The sequence below is a fragment of the Peromyscus californicus genome, unplaced genomic scaffold (assembly GCF_007827085.1).
Source record: "Peromyscus californicus insignis strain IS unplaced genomic scaffold, ASM782708v3 Scaffold_4__1_contigs__length_199733344, whole genome shotgun sequence".
Lineage (NCBI taxonomy): Eukaryota > Metazoa > Chordata > Mammalia > Rodentia > Cricetidae > Peromyscus > Peromyscus californicus.
The window spans coordinates 120,962,118-120,982,924 of NW_026294562.1; the positions used below are offsets into that span (position 1 = coordinate 120,962,118).

Below are 20,807 nucleotides of genomic sequence, written 5' to 3' on the forward strand. Positions count from 1 at the left end.
GAGCCCCACCCAGCGCCTCCGCCGCTTAGCTCTACTGAGATTGGGGAAGACGGCCTGGGGTGAGGTGGCAGGAGGACCGTGCAGGGCGTGTCCTGGGCACTGGACCCAGGGGTTCTGCTCGGGCGTGGTGGGAAAGTGCAGTGCTGCCCTGATTGCTGCCTGCGACGGTGACCCAGGGTGCAGACCCGCGCGGCCAGACTAGCTGCGAGGTGCAGTTTTGGGCAAGCCACTTAAGCTTTCTCGGGCCGGGTTCTCTTGTTAGCATTTCAAAAGTAAAATTAAAACACACACACCCAAATACCCCCCCCCCCCCACTTCCTCATTTTCTGTGGTCATCCCTGCAACATCAGTGAACTAATTAACTGTACTTGGGATAGTAGTTACAAGAGGATACCTTTGGGTCTCGAGTTTAGATTTTGTTTTATGTTCTGGGAAAAGTACATTCTTAAAGGATACGTTAACATATCCACAGTTATGTGTGAGATAGTGTGCTACGTTTGTGGAATTGGAGATGATTAAGACTGTGCAGTACCTTCAAAAACTATCAGAGACAGACAGGTGTACAAATGATTGATAATCAGATGCGGGGTTGGGAATTTAGCCCAGTGGTAGATCGCAAGGCCCTGGGTTCGGTCATCAGCTGGGGGCAGGGAGGGAGATAATAAGGTGCAATAAAGACACATGATGCATGAAGCAGGTATAAAAAGTAATGGGAATGAAGAGAAGGGACTTAGGGAGGCCGTGGGAGCACAGGGGGTGACTTTTGAACAGACTTGAGTGATGCTCTGTGTAGGGCAGGGTGTGCAAGACATGACTTCGAGAGGGCAGACATTAACTAAATATGGTATTGAAGAATATAGGGATACTCTGTGGAAGAAACTGAATGGTGTGGTAGTGTAGTGGTGGGATTGGAATTGAAAGGAGAGAAAAAGAATTTCCCAAAGTAGTCGAGGCCAGAGTGAGAAGGGCTGTGATTGTTTTTTCAGGAGTTAGAAATTCATTTCTTACCTTGGGATGATTATGGAGGAGGCAGGTTGCTTCAAGGTTAAGCCCACAGGCCCTGGAGATAGGTGGATTTGAATGTGGGTCCATTTATTAGCCTTAGGGCTGGGTTCATCCAGCTTCAATTTCCTCATCTGTCCAATAGTGGTAATCACAGGATTGTTCTGGGCTATAGTGAGAGAATGTATGGAAAATGCTTAATCCCTAGCTGCTGCCTTGGGCTGTGAATAAAGAGGGAGAGTGTGATGCCCTCTGTATTAGTTCTGACCAACAAGGACAGGCCTTAGTTGGTACCTTTTGAGGCTACAAGAAAATGTAGTACATATATATTTAAAACATTTAAAAATTAATTCCTTGAGAATTCCATATATACATAAAAGTGAAATATGGTTATACCTATCTTCTATCCCTTCAATAATTTATCTGAGACAGGATCTCATTGTATAACTTTAGCTGGCCTGAACTTGCTATTTGAGACAGTCTGGCTTTGGACTCAGAGGTCCGCCTGCCTCTGCCTTCCAAGTGCTGGGATTACAGGCGTGCGCTGTCCTGACTCTTTTTTATCTTTTTTTATGTGTATGGGCGATTTGTTGTCTGCAAGTGTGATGTCTGTGCACCATGTGTGTACCTGGCACCTGCAGAGGCCAGAAGCAAATGTCTGATCCCCTGAAACTGGAGTTATAACCTATTGTGAGCCTTCATGTGGATGCTGGGACTTGAACCCAAGTCCTTTGCAAGAGGAGCCAATCCTCTTAACTGAGTCTGAGTCATCTTTCTAGCCTTAAAAAAACAAAAAAAACCAACTAGGTCCAGTTAGTGCTGCCCCTATGTGCATGGGTATGGGGTTGTTCTCTGGAACATGGGCAGCTTATATATTATTTGTATGAGTGCCTGCATGTATACATGGTATCCTTGGAGGTCAGAAAGAGGGCATTGGATCCCCTTGAATTAGACTTACAGATGCTTGTGAGCCGAGAGAGGTGGGTGCTAGGAACCCAGTCCTTCCTCTTCAAGAGCAACAAGTGCTCTTAACTGCTGAATCATCTCTGCAGCCCCTTACCATGAGATGAGTGTGGTTGAAACCATATTGAAACCATGTGGGTTTGTTTTTAGGAAAATCATTTGTAGTGCGCCTGGCTACCCACATACCCACTAGTTAGCCTGCTTTCCTAGGGGAGTAGCAGCAATTTGATGGCGATGGCCCTCATTTATTGCTGAGGAAAGGTACAGATCTTGGCCTTTACACTCTTTCCTTCTTGTTTTAGCTGTCCTGGATAATGAGAGACTCACTGCAGAGGAGATGGATGAAAGGCGACGGCAGAATGTGGCTTACGAGTACCTTTGTCATTTGGAAGAAGCAAAGAGGTAAAGGTGGACCAGGGAAGGGGACTGATGTGCGGTGCTTTTTTTAAGACTTGTTTTTATTTATGTGTATGTGTTTGTTTTGGTACCCGTGTATGGGTGCCTGCGGAGGTTGGAAGAAGGCGATAGATCTTCCTGGAGCTGGAGTTACAGGCAGTTGAGTCACCTGATGTGGGTGCTGAGAGCCCAACTCTGGTCCTCTCCTAACTGCTGAGCCATCTGTCTAGCCTCCAGATAGCTTTCTTTGTGTGCATTACATTTTACGTCAGAATGTTGGAGGTTGGTAGCAGTGTTTGTTCATGGGAACAAGTGGTCCACGGTGGTTTGTCCACAGTGTTGAATGTTTGCGCATATGGAAGAGATTTTTAGGGCTGTGTTACCCAGCTTTAATGTGTAGAGTGGTCGTTTGGGTACTGCTGCTGTCTGTTAGAAATAACATTTGAAGATTGATGTATTTTTCTGTGCACTGGTGTTTTTCTTGCATGTGTATCTATCTGTGTGAAGGTGTCAGATCCCCTGGAATTGGAGTTACAGACAGTGGTGAGCGGCCATGTGGGTGCTGGGAGTTGATCCCGAGTTCCTCTGTAAGAGCAGCTAGTGCTCTTAACCGCAATCTCTCCAGACCTAGAAATAACATTTTAAGTTAGGGTTTGGTGTTCTTGGTCTTAATGTTTCCTAATTCTTCACAGGTTTTTGTTTCTGTCTTTAGCCTCGTTCACCTTGTGACTTGTGGAGAGGGGATTAGGTTTGGGAGGCTGACGAGGGTAGTGCTGTAACGGATTGAGGAGGTAGGTACCTTAGTCGAGTATGCCCAAGGTCCTGGGAGACACCCAGGGCCAGAAGAAAACCAAAGACCCTTATCTAACAAGGTAGTGCTGTAGGTATGATTCATCCAGGTCAATGCTGCAGCATCGGGAGACCTGTCATCAAATGCATGTGCTCCCATGTGCCACACCCCCACCCCACACTTTTTTAGAGACAGGGTCTTAGGTCTTGAGCCCCGTGGTGGCCTCAAACTCGTTGTGTTTCTGAGGCCTATCTGATCCCCCTCCCACCACCTCCCAAGTGCTGAGATTACAGGCATGCACCACCACGCCCATCTCCTCTGCATTCGCTGTGAGGAGGATGAGCAGCTGCTGTTTATCTTTTCCAGGTATCTCAAGACCTTGTGATCTTAATTTTAGGGTGTCAGTTTGTTATCAGTCACTCCTTTTGTTCTGTTGCTCCTATTCCTTTGCAAGATTCCAGAGGCGATAAGTACAATTACAGATTGTGTACAGTGAGGAATAATGAAAGACACTCGTCATCCAAGTTTACCAAAAAATCAAGGATGGTTCAGACGGGGCTGAGGAAACAAGAGTAAAGATTTGACTCTGTGTTTCTTAAATAATTCTAAAAATGTAAAAAGCACTCCAGGAAAGTTGATAGTCCATGCAACAAGTATTCTTGAGCCCCAGAACTCTAAGCCCTTCAGAGGTGCCCTTTTCTCAAAAAATGACAAAAACAGCCTCAGTTAGGGTTGCCTGGACTCTTATTTTGAATCGCATGTGCACACGCCTAGGGAGGCCAAAGGCGTCAGAGCCCCTGGAACTGGAGTGGAAGGAGAGTGACCCACCTGACATGGTACTAGGGATTGAACCCGGGTCTTACCTCCAGAGCCGTCTTCCTATTCCTATGGAGTCTTCCTGAGTCTCGGCTGCTTCCCTGACTTTACGGCCTGTTTAGGAAGTCAGAGGAGGATAGTAGTGATAATTTAGGTGAGGATTAGCAATAATAATACTATTTTTTGTTTTTTTTTTGTTTTGTTTTTGTTTTTCCGAGACAGGGTTTCCCTGTGTAGTCCTGGCTGTCCTGGAACTCACTCTGTAGACCAGGCTGGTCTTGAACTCAGAGACCCTCCTGCCTCTGCCTTACACTAGTCTTCTGAATGGAAGTTTATTACAGTAGTTTTGGTAGTGCCAGGGGTGAAGCATACCACGGAGCTTCTTTCCCAACTTCATGGTAAATGAAAGTGTAGATAGCAAGGGATGAATATATTGTGAGAAAGGGAATATTTTCTCCTAGAAGTTTGTAAGGGAATGAAAACACGAAGTTCTCTGTCACTTAAACTGAACTTCTCGTTGTGGAAGGTCAAGGGATTTGTAAGCTGCAGCTGGTCGCAAGGCCACCTTGTGCTCTGTGGAGCCGTTGGGACCCTGTTGAGGTGTCCGAAGACCCAGCTCACCGATTTCCCTCTCCTCCACTGGCCCTCCTGCTTTTGTTTCTGTATTGGATTTCTACTGTGATGTTGCCGTTTCACAGTGTGACAGTGACGTTTCCATTTTACACTTCATTTGTAGTATTTCAGAGCATCTTGCCAATACCTGCTGTGATATTGCCATACCACTGGTCTAGCTTAAAGTTCTACTTTTCCCAGAGCATCAGGGATTTGGGCCTTGTGCTTGCTACTAAGTTCGAGGCAGAGCACTCTCTACCACCGGACTACATCCCTGGTACAAGGTCAACTTCTGTCCAAAGCAGCCAGCTCATTTCAGTGAGGAAACCGAGGCCTGAGCTTTCTGAGTCTACTTGGAGCTGCTCCTTAGGGGTGGGGGTCGTGTCATCTAGGCTGGCCTGGAGCTCACTCTGCAGCTGGAGGTGACAGGAACCATGAGTCCCGTGCCACAGTTGTCCACCACCACACCTGGCTCCTCATGGTTTCTCGGTTAAGGAATGTTCCTTATTTGTGCAGTGGTCATTAACTGGGTGTGTGGTGTGCACATTAGACTCTCCTGGGAGAGTTTTTACAGATGTAGACAGTCCGAACTTTACTGTTGAACATGTCCTACTGTTGAACTGCACCCCCACCTCCATACCCAGATGTTTTAAATGCCTCTGGTGATTTAGCTGGGCCTTCTCACCCCAGTTGAGAAGTAAGATTTTCTTGCTTTTAACACATTTTAAAAACTTGAATGGTTTTTCGATCATAACCTCTTAGGGAGTTAACAATGCTCTTAACTTCCTTTTCAAGTGCAGCACTAGTAACATTTTATTTGCAGAATTCCAGAGCCTGTACCTTCTGACGGGAGCGGCGTCCAGCGTGGAAAAGCAGCCCGTTTAGCTAACCCATCGAGAGGCCATTAGTCACTGAAGGGCTTTTCAGGTGGTTGCTTTTGCAAGCTTAGGAAGTGACTTAGGCAGTGGAGACATTTGTGACAGTTTATTTTTATTTTTATTTTAAAGCTTTGTACATAATAGTTGTACATCATCTTGTCCTACCCTAGCATTGTGGAAATGCTGCCTGTTTTTTTCCTAGGGAGTAAAATGGTATCAAATTTGGATTCAGTATCTGCCCTCTGTCCCCCATGCCCAAAGCCAACAGCAACCTCTGATTAGAAAATCAGCTATGGAAGTGTCTAAGTTACAACTAGGGAGAGCCAAGAAACCTGGCAGTGTTATGGTAGGCCCAGAGGAGTAGAATTTCTACCAGTCACTTGATGTGATGCCTGCCAGTCAATCATCGTTAGCCAGGACTTCCTCTCCCTGCCCTGTTGCCTCACCTGGGCAGCTGGGCTGTGTCTGATGCTCTTGGGCTCATCTTCCCCTCCGGCAAAAGCCCAGTGTACCCTTTTGGGTTGGCCTGGTTCTATTTCCTCTCAAGTTGGAGGATCCCCAAGGTCTGGGGTTTACATCAACTCAGAGGCCTGGAATAAAGATGAGAGAGATCCAGGGGAGAAAGGCTCCCTCCTCACTTCTATTTATAACTCCGCTGCTCCTGCTGAGCACTCCACCTTTTAGTACAGAGGCGCCATTGTGCGCCCTGGGGCTCTCTTTCCCCGGACCTTTAACTGAGTTTGTTCCTGGGGAGAGGGAACCGTGTGGAGATTGGATGCGTGAAGACTGTTGTGTTGTCTGTGTCTCTGTGTGTAGAGAGATTAGAGTATGCTGCAGGAACGGGTTTGGGGTCATAATTTCCCAAAATATTAAGAGTGGATTTCATAAAAGTATGGGAATGGTTGAGAAACACAATGCAGAGATTTCTGCTTTATTGAAAAGCGGCTTCAGTATGAAAGTTAAGTTGGTATTCTAATAAAATTTTAGAATGCTAAGGGCTGTATAGCAGAGCGAAGACTATCAAAGGATGCCTTTTAGTGCTTACATCTATCTGTCATCGATCTGTATCTATATCCATCGATCTACCTGTCTGTCTGTCTGTCTATGTCTGTTCTGATTGAGCTTGACATTTGTTCAGCTAAAGAGTATCTGCATGAGTCAGGAATGCCATTTCACCCAGTTGAAGAAGCTGACATTGACATGTGAGGTATGTAGACACTCAGGATTCGAGACAAGAATGTAACAGAAGGATCAGAAGGTAGCTAGGGTAAAAAAAGACAAGGAGCCAAGAAAGAACATATTAGGTAGGTCAGGGGAGCGGAGAGAGTATGGTGGGTTTGGAGGTGAAGGAAAATCCAGTTAGGTTAAAGAAGACAGTTAATTCTAGTACTCTCTCACTAATCTACTTAGTCCCTTCCTTCAGAGACTTTTGGGCGTATCCTTTTGAGTCTTCCGTGGGCCACCTTCTTCTGAGTGCCCACACCCCAGCTTAAGGGTATAGACACTCTCCCAACTACCTTTGTAGAAGCCAGTCCAGGCTGTGGCTGGTTGGAGGTTGTTGGAAACTACATGATGTTAACAAGAGCTAGTATTAAACAGAAGCACTTTACCTTCAGTGGAGGGGAGTTGAAAAAGTATTTTGGAAAGAGAACAGCTCTTGGAAACAGATTCCCTTTTGTGTGTACATCTTTGCTGTTGGCATAGAACATTTTCTGGGTTGGCCTCTGTAGATCACCTTCCTGAATGGTATTAGAGGTCCAGGAACATCTGGCTATTTCCAGGCTCTGACTCTGATTTTGAAAACAGAAGTTAACATATTTACAAGGCAAAACCCCCTAATGCATAGGCGAGGTAACTAGAAAAAACAGCATGTTTACCAGTGTTCAGAATTCTTAGATGGAGAAATATAACTTAAAAGTGGAGGAAAGAAAAGATGTGTTATTCACATAGTAACATGCTACTCAGACAGTAACAGTGCTACTCAGACAGTAACAGGGCTATTCAGATGGTAACAGTGCTGCTCAGACAGTAACAGGGCTACTCAGACGGTAACAGGGCTACTCAGACGGTAACAGTGCTACTCAGTAACAATACTACTCAGACAGTAACAGTGCTACTCAGACGGTAACAGGGCTACTCAGACAGTAACAGTGCTACTCAGACGGTAACAGTGTTATTCTGACAGTAACAGGGCTACTCAGACAGTAACAGTGCTACTCAGACAGTAACAGGGCTACTCAGACGGTAACAGTGTTATTCTGACAGTAACTGTGCTACTCACGTAGTAATACTGCTACTCAGACAGTAATAGTGTTACAAACGTGAGTTTTCTTTCCTCGTATGACTATGTCACTTTTTACCAGACTCCATTGTAAACTTGACACATGTGAAGCAGAGGCAGGATGTGGTATGGCATAGGCCTTCAATCCTGGCACTGGGCATGCAGGAGAAGATAGAGATAGGCAAATCTTTGTGAATTTGAGGCCTGCCTGGTCCACATAGTGAAATCCAGGGCAGCCAGGGCAACGTAAGTAGATTCTGTTACCTACCCACCCTACACCTCCCTAACTCCCCAAAAAAGTGAAACTGGGGCTGGGGAATGGCTCAGTGGTTATTGGGGTTAAAGAGTGCTTGAGTTCAGATCCTCAGAAACCCATGAGAAATGCAGGTGGGTGGGGCCCATCTGTAATTCCAACCCCAGAAAGCTGTCAAGTGCGACTAGCATCTTGAGAGGCTCTGGGTTTGATGAGAGACCCCCGCCTTGATGAATGTGTGCAAGAGCGATGGAGGATGATTCCTGTGATAAACCTTAGGCTTCCCTGTTCATAAGTGTGCATACACAAACAAAAATAAATATGCATATGTAAACATGCACACACATGAAAATTGGAAAAAGACGGTAGTGGTGGCACATGCCTTTGATCCCAGCATTTGGGAGGCAGAGGCAGGCAGATCTCTGTGAGTTCAAGGTCAGCCTGGTCTACAGAGCAAGTTCCAGGACTACACAGAGAGATCCTATCTTGGGAAAAAAAAGTTTGAAAATGAAAAAAAAACAAAACAAAACAAAAAATGTGAAGCTGTCTGGGTGTCTCGGATGATAATTCCAGCCTCTGAGAGGTGGAGACTGGAGGCTCAGGAGGTGAGTCACTGTGAACACCACAGCCGTCAGCATGCACCACAGGAGACTCAGTCTCAAGTCACAAAGAAGTAGGAGCTGGGGTGAGATCTGAACACTCGGGAGGCTGAGACAGGAAGATCATGAGTTTGAGGCCAGCCTGCAAAAGGCAGGTGTGGTGGTGCACTCATATAACCTCAGGACTTAGAGACTGAGGCAGGAGGATTGAGAATTTGAGACTAGCTTGGGCTTCAAAGTGAGACCTTCCTCAGAAACAAAAAACAGAATAAAACAAAACAGTATTAAAAGTAGGCCGATATAATCCGTCAAGTTGTTAGTAGGTACCATCATTACGAAGAACAGTCAGTCACACAGCTACCCCTCATGATTCCTGTAACTGAAAAAAGTAAGAGAAACAACCCTTGAAGATCTTGCCTCTTGAGGTAATTGGGCCATGGAAAAGAATGTTGAGATACTTGGGCGGAGTGGAAAGAATGGGACTTTGAGTTTGAGCAAGTATGTGTTCTGATTCTGGTTTTGCAAGCCGCTTAACCTCAGGCAGTGGGACTGTAGTCCTCTGCAGAGTGGGAATACTCTGCATTTTACAGAGTTGGTGTAGGGGTTAAGGGGGTGGCCCAGGGAGATACAGAAATCACTCAGTAAATGCATTCTATTTTATTGAATTTTTATGTTCTTTGGTGTTTTACCTGCATGTACAAGGATGTCGGATCCCCCTAGAGTTACAGAGAGTTGAGTTATTATGTGGGTGCTGGGAATTGAACCCGGCTTCCTTGCAAGAGCAGCCAGTGCTCTAAAGCACTGAGCCCCAGTGAATACATTCTTTATCCTTGTCTGTGGCCAAAGGAAGATCTGAAGATTTAATAGGAACTTGAAGCAGTGTTAATACACTTTCAGAGTCCTAAGTAAGCTGTACCCAGTGTGTGGCCTAGGATGCATAGCCGTGCATGTGGCCCGACACCTTTGTGCACAACAACCTCGTGTCACAGTGTCAGTAGTTAGACACCGTGTAAGGTGGTGGCCCTAGTGTTTCCACTGGAGGCTTGTAGTTTTTTGGAAAGGAAACAGTAACAGGAGAATGGGGACGGAGAGTAAGGAGGCGGTCTTATCGACTATGTACCACTGTATCTAAAGTCCTTTTACCATGAGATAATAAAAGAAAAGGGAGGGATTAAGGAATTACCTGTGTCTGTACATAGTTTTCGTTAGTTGTATCACCAATTTAAAAGGTCATTTTATGTGTGTGTGTATGTGTGTTTGTCTGTATGTGGGTAGGTATGTACACATGCATGCAGGTGCTTGGGGAGGGCAGATGAGAGATTTGGTCTCCTGGAGCTAGAGTTACAGGCTCTTGTGAGCTTCTGACGTGGGTGTTGGGGACTGAACTCAGGTCCCCTGCAAAAGCAATATATGCTCTTAACCATTGAGCCATCTCTCCAGCACCACAAATTCAAAATTTTCTTGCCGTTTTCAACATCTACATAATATTTTTATTTAGATTTATCCAGTTTAAAGCCATGTTACTTTGATTATTGGCCAAGTTGAACATTTTCTTACATTTTTGTGTGTAGTTTTTATTTTCATATCCAGATTTTCTGTTGACTGCCTGTCTTTTTGTGTTTGTGTGTGTGTGTGTGTGTGTGTGTGTGTGTGTGTGTGTGTGTGTGTGAGAGAGAGAGAGAGAGAGAGAGAGAGAGAGAGAGAGAGAGAGAGAGAGAGAGAGAGAGGCAGGATCGGAGAGAGAGAGAGAGAGAGAGAGAGAGAGAGAGAGAGAGAGGAGAGAGAGAGAGAGAGAGAGAGAGGCAGGATCCCATGTAGCTCAGGCTAGTTTTGAGCCTTTGATCTTCCTGCTTCTTCTTCCCAAGTCTGGAATGACAAATGTGTGCAAGTTAGCCAGGGATAGGGGCACATGCCTTTCATCCCAGCACTCGGAAGGCAGAGGCAGCAAGGCCACCTTGGTCTACAGAGCAAGTTCCAGGACAGCCAGGTCTGCATAGAGAGACCCTCTCTCCCAACCTGAAAACCAAACCAAGTCAAAACAACAACAACAACAACAACAACAACAAACCAGCCAGGCATCAGTGGCGCACGCCTTTAATCTCAGCACTTGGGAGGCAGAGCCAGGCGGATCTCTGTGAGTTCGAGGCCAGCCTGGTCTACAGAGCGAGATCCAGGACAGGTACCAAAACTACACAGAGAAACCCTGTCAAGAATAAAACAAACAAAACAAAACAAAACAAAACCCAAAACCAAACCAAACCACAATATGCAGCTTAAAGCAATCTTCTTGTCTGGTAGCAATTTCTGTCTAACTTGATGACTATGAAGCTGTGCAGTCTAGCTCTGGACTTGCCTGTTGAGGTGAGGTATATGCTTCTCTCTCAATGCAGAGCACATTTGCTTTGCTCGTTCTTACGGAGAAACTGAAGCAGCTCCACGCTGGCTCATTGACAAATGCTGTGATTTGTTTGGTTTTTCACTTTTATGGAATTTTTGTTCCCTTCAGATTGGCGTTGTCTTAGCAATTTTGTCTGTAATGTGGACTCTTCAGTGGTGGGGATGGAACCCGGGGCCTCAGGTGTGCTGTGTGAGACGCAGGCACTCCAAGCCAGCCCTCAGTCGAAGATCTTCTTGATTTATAATACAGTTTTAAAAAGCTTTTCCTCCTGCCCCTTTTCTCTCTTAACTTTCAAGTTAGCACACGAAGTAATGTGGTTCACTGTGGCAATTTGATTTTCACGCATAGGCGTCATTATATTTTGTTCGAATTTGTTCTTCCCTGTGTGCTCTGCCCTCCCCTTGGCTGGTCCCTCTCTGTAATATCTTTGTTTATTGTAGCTCTAGGAAATTACCCATTTTGTCTTTAATAATTGCCCTGATTCATGGTTCTGTCTTGAGGGAGAGCGCTGCAGAGTCTCCTCATGATGTCTCTTCATCTCATTTGTTTATGTAAAGTCAGAGCAGCAGAGATGTATCGTAAACCATCAGCGGGCGGCCTTCGTCCTCGGTGTGTGCGCCGCACGTCTGCTGGTGCTCGCTGTCCTGGCTCTGTTCTCACTGGCCCTGCTCTCTAACTTCTCAGAGTCTTCAATTCATCTGTTAAGTCTTTTTACTCTTATTAGCTCCGTGGGCTTTCATTAGTTCATGCAGAATCGTGGGGTACATAGACGTCCCCTCGGAGGTGGAGGAAAGGAGGCTCATGGGAAACCTGGGCTTGACACTTTACAGTTCTCCTTACAGACCGTGGTGTGGAGGTGGACGTGACCACAGACCAGTGCTAACCCAGCTGCTGAGTGTACAGACTGTTGACCAGTCAAGATTGAGAAAGTCTTAGAGAGCCTGTTCATTTGACCTAATTTGCCATCTATTTCTCCTGGATTTAGACACGGAAGCAGTAATTGTGCTCTTGTATTTTAAACCCCAGTGACAAAATAGTGAAAATGTATTTGAAGTCCCGAGTTGGCGTGTTCTAGGAATTCCGTTTCCTGGCCTTGCCTGGTGGGCTGGCTGTCCCTGATTCTATACTGTTCCCTCGGCTTCACTGTGTAGCAATGTGAGGATACTTGTTGGGAGGTAGCAGGACCGGTTTTGGGTATTTTTAAACTATATGGTATTTGATGGACCTCCGTTGCTAATTGTGGCTGCCTAAATAAACCCTGTGACAAGTATTTGTGTAATGAAAGTGCTGGTAGGCAAAATGAGACCTTCCGGAAGTGAATCATGTTATGGCTGCTGTTTGTTTAATTTGGGACTCCGTTGCTTAGAGACCATATCTTTGAGCAAGCTGAGTGTGAAGTACTAGTTAAATGTCAAGGGCCAGGGCCTCCCTGATCAAGTAAATTGCAGCTCTGCTGCTTCATTTTAGTTTTGGAAGACTCCTGATAGTGGCCTGGCAATGTTTTTAATAAAACATTTAAACATATACATGAAAGATCCGGTTAGTGATTTAGTTTGAAAAGTAAAAATTTACTTAAGTTAGAATTTCCGAAAGCTCCTTAAAATTGTTAGGGAAGACTTGGTTATTTCAGTAGGCATATTATATTATAGGAAGTGTAATCCTTTATGTTTCAGAGAGCTAAAAGGAAACAACAAAATCCCCGTGAAAGCCCAGGCCCCCAACCTGCCGTTTGCAGGGACTGACATATCTCCACATGTCCCAGTCAGTGACTTCCTCTCGCTTTGTCTCATTCCCTGTGGTCATCCGTAGCATTTCTTGAGTTCTCTCTTTCTTTCTCTGTGTGTCTGTGTCCACAATGTGCTGAGCACTTCACGTGCGGATCTGGTTAGCTGTTCTGGATGCCCCGGGAGGTGCTTATTATTTACGCTTAGCAGATAAGAAAGCAAAGCGCACAGGAGCCAATCACTCAGGTAGTGGAATTCAAATTCGGTGAGGACTCCAAAACCCTGTCCTTAACCGCCGCACCCTCACTACTTCTATGTTCCTGGTATTTGTACAAATAATGACACGGTAGTAACTACCATTAATCATACTGAATGCTGAAGAAGCTTCAATCGAACGTTACTGTGATGTAGGCATTACTTTTATTCCCAAGAGGGGAAAATGAATTAATAACATTTGTCGGGCTGAAGAGATGGCTCAGAGGTTAAGAGCACTGACTGTTCTTCCAGAGGTCCTGAGTTCAATTCCCAGCAACCACATGGTGGCTCACAACCATCTGTAATGAGATCTGGTGCCCTCTTCTGTATACATAATAAATAAATAAATCTTTAATAACATTTGTCCCAAGGTCACTTAACTGTCTGCATAATTCATGCCTCGGTCTGTGTCACACCAACCATTGCCGGTGCCCTTGACCTCTGCAGACATGGAGGGGCAACAGAAAGGCCCAGTATTGAGACAACTGCTGTCCAGCTGTCAAGTGGCCGAGGACTGTTGTGTCGGCGGCTTCCTGTGGTCTCATCCACCTCCTAACGTCCAGTTTGTCTTCTGGTTTGTTTTATCTAGTGAGGATTGAACCGAGAGTCTCACACATGGGCAAGTTGCCTGCTGCTAACCACACCCTCAACCCTAGTGGTTAAACAAACATTTGAAGCAGGGTCTCCTTAAGTTGTCCAGGCTAGCTTCAGGTTTCAGTCTTTCTGCTCCCGTCTCAGAGTAGCTTGGATTTCCAGGCACAGTCCACCACACCCAATTCCGTCATTTATTTTTGTCTTTAACTGGATCGTTGGACCATTCCTCGTCCTTCTCTATTGTCTAACCTGGTCTCTGCCTAACCAGGACTTAGCTCCTGTCCCACCAGACCGTCACTTGCTAAACAGTGACCTCAGGCAGGCAGGAGAGGCAAGTTGGGTTGGAAATTGCTTTACATCGTTTTTGGCAAGAATTTCGTTTGGGGGGTTGTGGGTGGAGGAAGGACTTGTCTAAAGGCCTCTATTTCTTCCTTACTGAGAATGCCTTCCTGTTGACTCACTGGAAATCCGAACAAAAGCAGAAGGGACTGGAGAGGCAGCTGCCAGCCCAAGGCTCTGCTGCTGCCGCCACCGGGGGCAGATCCCCGAGGGACTAGGAGATACTGGGTCCTAAGACTTGTGAGATTTTTGAGGACCGAAAAAAGAAGAGGGAATACTGGTATTATTGTGAGAGATATTTTTTTTTAAAGTATAGTTTTGCCCAGGTTGAATTTTTTTTTTTTAATTCAAAACCAGAGAATACATGGATGTGGTACATAATTCAGAGGGTATGGGAGGATAGTGAGTAGAAAGAAAGCCCACCTGTTTTCCTTGCTCCTGTTTCTCCTGCTCCAGGATTGTCTTTTCCAGATAGAAGGCTGTTAGGATTGTGCTCTCCCTAGCCTCTCTGCTGATGAATAGGGGTCATTTTCCTTTAGAAGTGGCTGTGCACTGTGCATTTTGCAACTCTTCCACACAAATGCAACAAAGTGCCTCATTTTTATTTTTCAGTGACTTTGCTTTTCAGTTGTGGACTTGACCATCAATGAGCATTTCCTGCCCCTCTTAGCTCTTGTTATTATAAACAGTGCTGAGGAGTTAACAGCGTTATGTGTGTGCTATTGGCAATCATCGTACCTCAGCCTCCTGAGAAGCTTCGATCATAGACATGAGCCACTGTGGTTACTCTATTAGTCTTTTCCTATTGGTTTGTAAGAGCTCTTTATATATTGAGGAACTTGGTCCTTTTTATGCCATATGTGTTGTAAATATTTATTCCATTTTGCCCTTTAAACTTTTATTTTCTATAAGGTGTTTGTTAAGTTTCAAACCTGGCACGGATGACTGAGGTGCCTATTTAATGTATCAAAGCGGAGCTCAAAGAGGGTTTGAGACTTAATAGTGTTTAAAATAACAGCATCTTAAAACATATTTGACTTTATTAATCTTATTTTTTAGCTTCTGGGGTCCTTCTCTTCAGGCCATTTTTATACAGTCCTATTGTATATGAAATGATATAAAATCATTCTGGGGTTGGAGGGATGACTAAGTGGTAAAGAGCACCAATTGCTCTTCCAGAGGGTCTGAGTTTGGTTTCCAGTACCTATGTTGGATAACTCACAATTGCTTTAATTCCAGCTTCATAGGGATTTGATTCCTTTGCCTTCTTAGGTACATGTACTCAATGTGCGAGCGTGGAGATACACACACACACACACACACACACACACACACACACACACACTTACTTTGTACTAGTCTCAGGGGTCATACACTCTGTGCCCTCAACAAACCTGGTCAAGCCATCTGTCCTCAAAAAGCTAATTGGAGCCAAAATAATATCAAAAACAGAAAAAAGGGATTTTGTCCATGTAGCCAAGTTGGGAAGAGGGGCAAAGAGAGCCAGCACGGTCCCCAAGGTCCACCTTCAGGGGCCTGACCTGAGGGTAGGGTTTGAGAAGGAAGCAAGATGCACACAACTGAGCAGTCCAACCAAGTGTGGTCCTAGTGCGTCACAGTCTGAGCGCCCTGCAGGGTCACCTGACTAGGTATTTCCCTGGAAACAAGGTTCTGTCTGGACGCCCCCAGGCTTCGCTGTTTCCTCTCCAGCAGGAGAGTCCTGGGGACACCTCCGATTTCAGGGGGCCCGTTCTTTCAGCAGTCTGACAGCCAAAGAGGGGGGCACACACATCTCTTTAAGAACATACCTGCTAAACAGGCCTGTTACACACTCACACGGATACATAATTAGAAATTACTAGAAACCACGTCTTAAAAATATTCCCTTATGGGCTTTCCCCCTCCCCCTTCAGTGAAGGGGATTGAACCCAGCGCCTTGACCATATTAGGCAAGTATTCTGCTGGGCTTTACCTCCAGACCAGTCCAGTCTAATGGTGTTTTAAAGTATATATGCACACATGTATATGTAGTATTATTTAATATAAATATATGTATATGTGATATATTTGATATGAATATATGCAATATATAATATATATAAATGATGAAACTGGATATATATATATATATGTAGAGTTTTAGCATTTCGTTTAACTCTTTGATTCATTTAGAATTTTGGCATGAGGGCTTGGGTGGATCTGTTTGGATATTTTTTTTTTTTGGAGACAGGGTCTAACCATGTAGCCCTGGCTGGCCTACAACTCACTGTGTGGACCATACTGGCCTTGAACTCAAAGAGATTCATCTTCCTATGCCTCCTAAGTGCTGGGATTAAAGGCATGTGCCACCACATCCAGATAGTTTTTAGATGATATCTTAAATTTTATTCATCATTAATAGCTGTCTTAATAAACAGGCAGGGGCATGTGCTGTACCTTTAGTTGTGTGTGTGTGTGTGTGTGTGTGTGTGTGTGTGTGTGTGTCTGTTGCTAAGGGAGAGGATGGTGTATACAGCATTCCTCAAATCGCCTGTCTTGGAACCAGTGCTCTGAGTTCCTCTGGTCTGGCACATTCAGTTCTCTGTCAGGGTTAGGGATTGATCTCGCTGAGAACCTGTGATGTTTATGGTAATCTCTTTCCTGCTCAATGTGTTATACATTCTTTCCCTGGTCACTGACTCCTCATTCCTGGAGGCTGACAGAGTTTAAGGACTTTCACTAATTGGTTGAGTATAATTGCCAAACTGTTTAAACTGTTATCCATGATCTTTAGGACATTGTTTTTTAAATTTATTTTTATTTATTTATTTTTTTGAGATGATCTCATGTAGCCAAGGCTACTCCTGATTCTCCTCCTACCTCTCTACCTCCTTAGTGCTGGGACTACAAGTGTCCACCATCACAGGAGTGCACCGTCACACCCAGCTCTCTAAGTCATTGTAAAGAACAGAACTGTGATTTTTGGAGTTGGGATTCAAAAGGAAATGAAAACATATCACAGATTCTGAACTTGTGAACTGATTTCTGACAAAACCTAGGGATGGTGAAACTCCGGGGCCCACTGTCAGGTAGACTGCTTCTGAGGACTTCCTGAGGACAGGGGTGACGTTAGGAGCCTCCCTGACTCCTCAGCATGGACTCCTTCAGGAGAACTCTGCTGCAGAAACGTCTCCTGAACAGGGTCACCAGATTGGTGAGTCACAAAAGCAAGGAATGTCCAGATTGCAGCAAGCATTTGAAAGTATGTCCTGTGATACTTTTGCAGAGACGTTGGATAAATACAAATTAGATGCAATGTAATTAAAGTGATTTATAGCTGCCTGAGTTAGCCAGACTTTCAAAGGGGTGCTAGAGGGGGTGGCTGCTCGATGAGTATAGGGCTTCTTTTTTGGGGATAAAAGTGTTCTGGGACTATATTGTAATAATGGTTAGACAACATAGTGAATATAACAAAAAAAAAATCACCAAATTGCTTGCTTTACAATGGTTTAAAATGGTGAGCTTGCAAAGTTTATCTCAGAAAAAGAGCTGGTGGGTTTTTTTGTTTGTTTGTTTTTCTGAGATGAGGTCTTGTGTAGGTCACACTAACCTTCAGTGCCTTGGCCCTCTGGTCTTTCTGTCACCATCTCTTAAATGCTTGAGATCCAACCCAGGGCTTCATGCATGTCAGGCCATCATCTACCAACTGAGCTAGATTCTCAGCCCCTGCTTAATCCGCACCCCTCACACACACAGGGTTTCTCTGTGTAGCCCAGGCTGGCCTCGAACTCTCGGAGATCTGCCTGCCTCTGCCTTCCAAGTGCTGGGATTAAAGGCCTGCACCACCACCACCCCGGCTTGTTTCTTTGTTTTTGGAGTTTTTATTTGTTTGTTTTTTGAGATAGGATCTCCTATAGCCTATGGACTCAAACTCACTGTATAGCCAAGGATGACCTTGAACTCTTGACCCTCCTGCCTCTATTCCAAATTCTGGGATTACAAGTATATGCCATCACTCTCAGCTTTAGCTATTGGATTTTCAACTCAAAGAAAGCTTTTTAGGGCATCTTCTGTGTCAAATATTGGATCTTACAAAGACATCAGTGACGTGTCAATTAATTTTGAACTGCTAGGGAAATGGTTAATACAAGAAATTCTGCTTTTAAAATACACTGATTTATCCACAGCGTAGTAATAATAGTTTTCTACACTGTGGTTAAAAAAGGTCTAAGCACAGAATAGGAGAGAAGTAGCATTAGTGGGAAAGCAAATGAAATCCGAGGTATCTGTTAACCGTTTCGTCTGGTGACCTGAATCTGACCCCTGGCCTCGTGAAGGTGGAAGGAGAGAGCCTGCCCTGACCTCACCTGTGCAGTGTGGCCTGGGCTGTGTGTACATACAATAATAAAGAGCAGCAGCGGCACAAGGTGGACAGCGCCTGAGGAATGACATGTGAGGTTGACCTCTGGTCTTAACATACATGTGCAAGCATGTGCGTGTGCCCCCTTTCCAAGTGCACACACACGAAGTTGTTGGAGCCACTTTGGAAAACCACATTGTAGAAGATTTTCAAGCATAGACTCGTAGCTCAGTAGAAGCTTCTTACTCTGCTCTAACCTGTTTCTGAAGTTACTTAAAAATTTATTTACTTATCTATCTTATGTATATGCATGCTTTGTCTGTCTGCAAACCAGAAGAGGGCATCAGACCCCATTATAGACAGTCGTGAGCCGCTGTGTGGGTGCTGGGACTTGAACTCAGGACCCCTGGAAGAGCAGCCAGTGCCAAGCTGAGCCGTCTCTCCAGCCTGTTTCTGAAGTTATTTAAAGATAAGTTTTATTTTCATCTGTTTTATTAAACACTGTTTTGAATGACTTGATAATGTTTCACTGCCCATTTTTCTCTGATGTGGAAAAGGGATGAGGGGAAAAAAGTGTTTTTATTACTTTAAAACAAACGAAAAACATTTTCAAACTCCTGTATTGTTCAGGAGAGTTTAGTACCAGGGAGGGTTTGAAACGCTAAACCTGTCCTGCCATTAAGAGGCTTCCATCCGGGGCTGGAGAGATGGCTCAGCAGTTAAGAGTGTTTACTGCTCTTCCAGTTCCGTTCCCAGCCACCCAGGTGCATGAAACTCCAGCTCCAGGGGGAATCTGTGACCTCTCAGTCTCCTCTGTACCTGCACTTAAGTGTGTACAGACCTACACACACGTAATTAAAAACAGTGACACTTTTTTTTTTTAAAGAGATCTCCATATTAGTAGGACAGACAAGACATAAGCATTGAAAAGTTACCCAACATGAAAGAATGGAAGGTCTGAATGTCACCAGGTGACATATGGTGACTAAGGGAATGATGCAGACAGTTACTGTGTAAAAGTTTAGATGGGGGAAGGGCATCTGTTGGTTGAGTTTTGCAAGAAAGGCTAAAATTGTGACAGAGAGAAGGAAAACATGGCGTCCATATTCTTGGCGGCCTCAGTTACTTTTTGGTGCTCAGGAACACCTCTGACCACAGTGCTCCTCATTAAGTAGGTGCTCAGAATCGTGGCTCAGTTCAGAGTGTGGCCCGTAGGCGCTGTGGTGGGCTAGTGCTATGGCATCATGAAGTTGCTGTAATTCTCTGGGTTTTCTTTGTTTCTTGTTTCTTATTGTTTGTTTAGAATTGAGTCCAGGGGTAGTATGTTCCTTTAGCAAGAGTGCCTGAGAGATCGTCCAGAAGTTAGAGCACTTTGACCAAAGCCAGTGAGAGTGCCTTTCTTTGTGGGGGTAGTCACGGGTTCCAGTAGGTGAAGAGCTAGAAAGAGACACGTGGTATAGGAAAGTTTACAAGTTTGGGTGTTATGGTTTCTGATCATGGGGAAGGGGTTTTTTTTGAGGCTTCTGTGGAATTGGCAGGGATGGGTGGGGCTGATCAGGAAGTCTGGGTAGGCGTCTCCAGCTCTAGTTTCCTACATCATGCTTGCTGACATTTATCTGCTCCATAGAATTCCTCAAAATGTGGTGTACCCCAGCAGATTCTCTCATTTACCATGCTGCCTTGGCCTCTTTTCCTGCTCCTCCTTGTCATCAGGGTGGTCACCCAGTGTGATTTTCCTAGACACCAGAAGCCATTTACTATGCGCCCCCTTAGCCCTGACACTCCCCTATCTATGCTCATTCTCCCCTGTTCCTTCAAGGAAGAGTTCCTCTGTGTGCTCTTTATCCCATGTCCCCAGGGTGCTGCAGCTGGTGGACCTTCCTCTCTCTCATCGACATTTTTTTGCTAAGATCAGCAGTGACCCCAATTCTGATGTTCTGTGTGTGTGTGTGTGTGTGTGTGTGTGTGTGTGTGTGTGTGTGTGTGTGTCAGATTCTGGATTTTGAACTGTGTTACACACTAAGGGAGGGCTGAGCTGAGGGCTCCTCTTGAAGCTTTGTTACAGCTTTTCACAACCCTATCTCTCTCCTCTAAGATGTTATGAACCTTAGAGGGAGGAGCTGTGTCCTTAATAAGATCCATAGTTAACCACGCCTTAATTTGTTGTTACCAAGTCATAAATTTGAAAATTAAATTTGATGTATGTTACTATAGTGACCTAAACATATTCCCAGGGCTCTGGAGAAGATTGCTCTCATAAAAAGAGGAACCTGTCTCCTGCTTTCTATAGGGGCTGCTCATCCTTTTTATCCGGTCTCTTCTTTTTTGTGAAGAGTTCTTGGGCTCATACCCAAGGTTTCACACATGCAAGGCAAGGGTCTTACCTCTGAGCCCCGGCCTTACACTTGAGAGTGGGTCACAGCAAGCCCTGGGCAAAACTGCTGAGACTTAGCTACTGTCTACGCTTAGTTCAGTTTCTGATTTGTTTTGTTTTGTTTTTGTTTTTTTTAAGAGACAGGGCTTGTCTGTGTAGTTCTGGCTATCCTGGAACTCGCTCTGTAGACCAGG

The 20,807-nt window shown here is 44.9% G+C and overlaps 1 protein-coding gene across 2 annotated transcripts in view; it reads left to right on the forward strand.

The window, feature by feature from the left end:
- The window catches only part of Iqgap1 (IQ motif containing GTPase activating protein 1), a 100,730-nt gene that overhangs the window by 393 nt on the left and 79,530 nt on the right, over positions 1-20,807 (forward strand). For both annotated transcript variants that reach the window (XM_052762076.1, XM_052762077.1), the window contains exon 2: positions 2,268-2,367. In XM_052762076.1, coding sequence (XP_052618036.1) covers positions 2,268-2,367 — 100 coding nt within the window. The remainder of the gene's footprint in view (positions 1-2,267; positions 2,368-20,807) is intronic.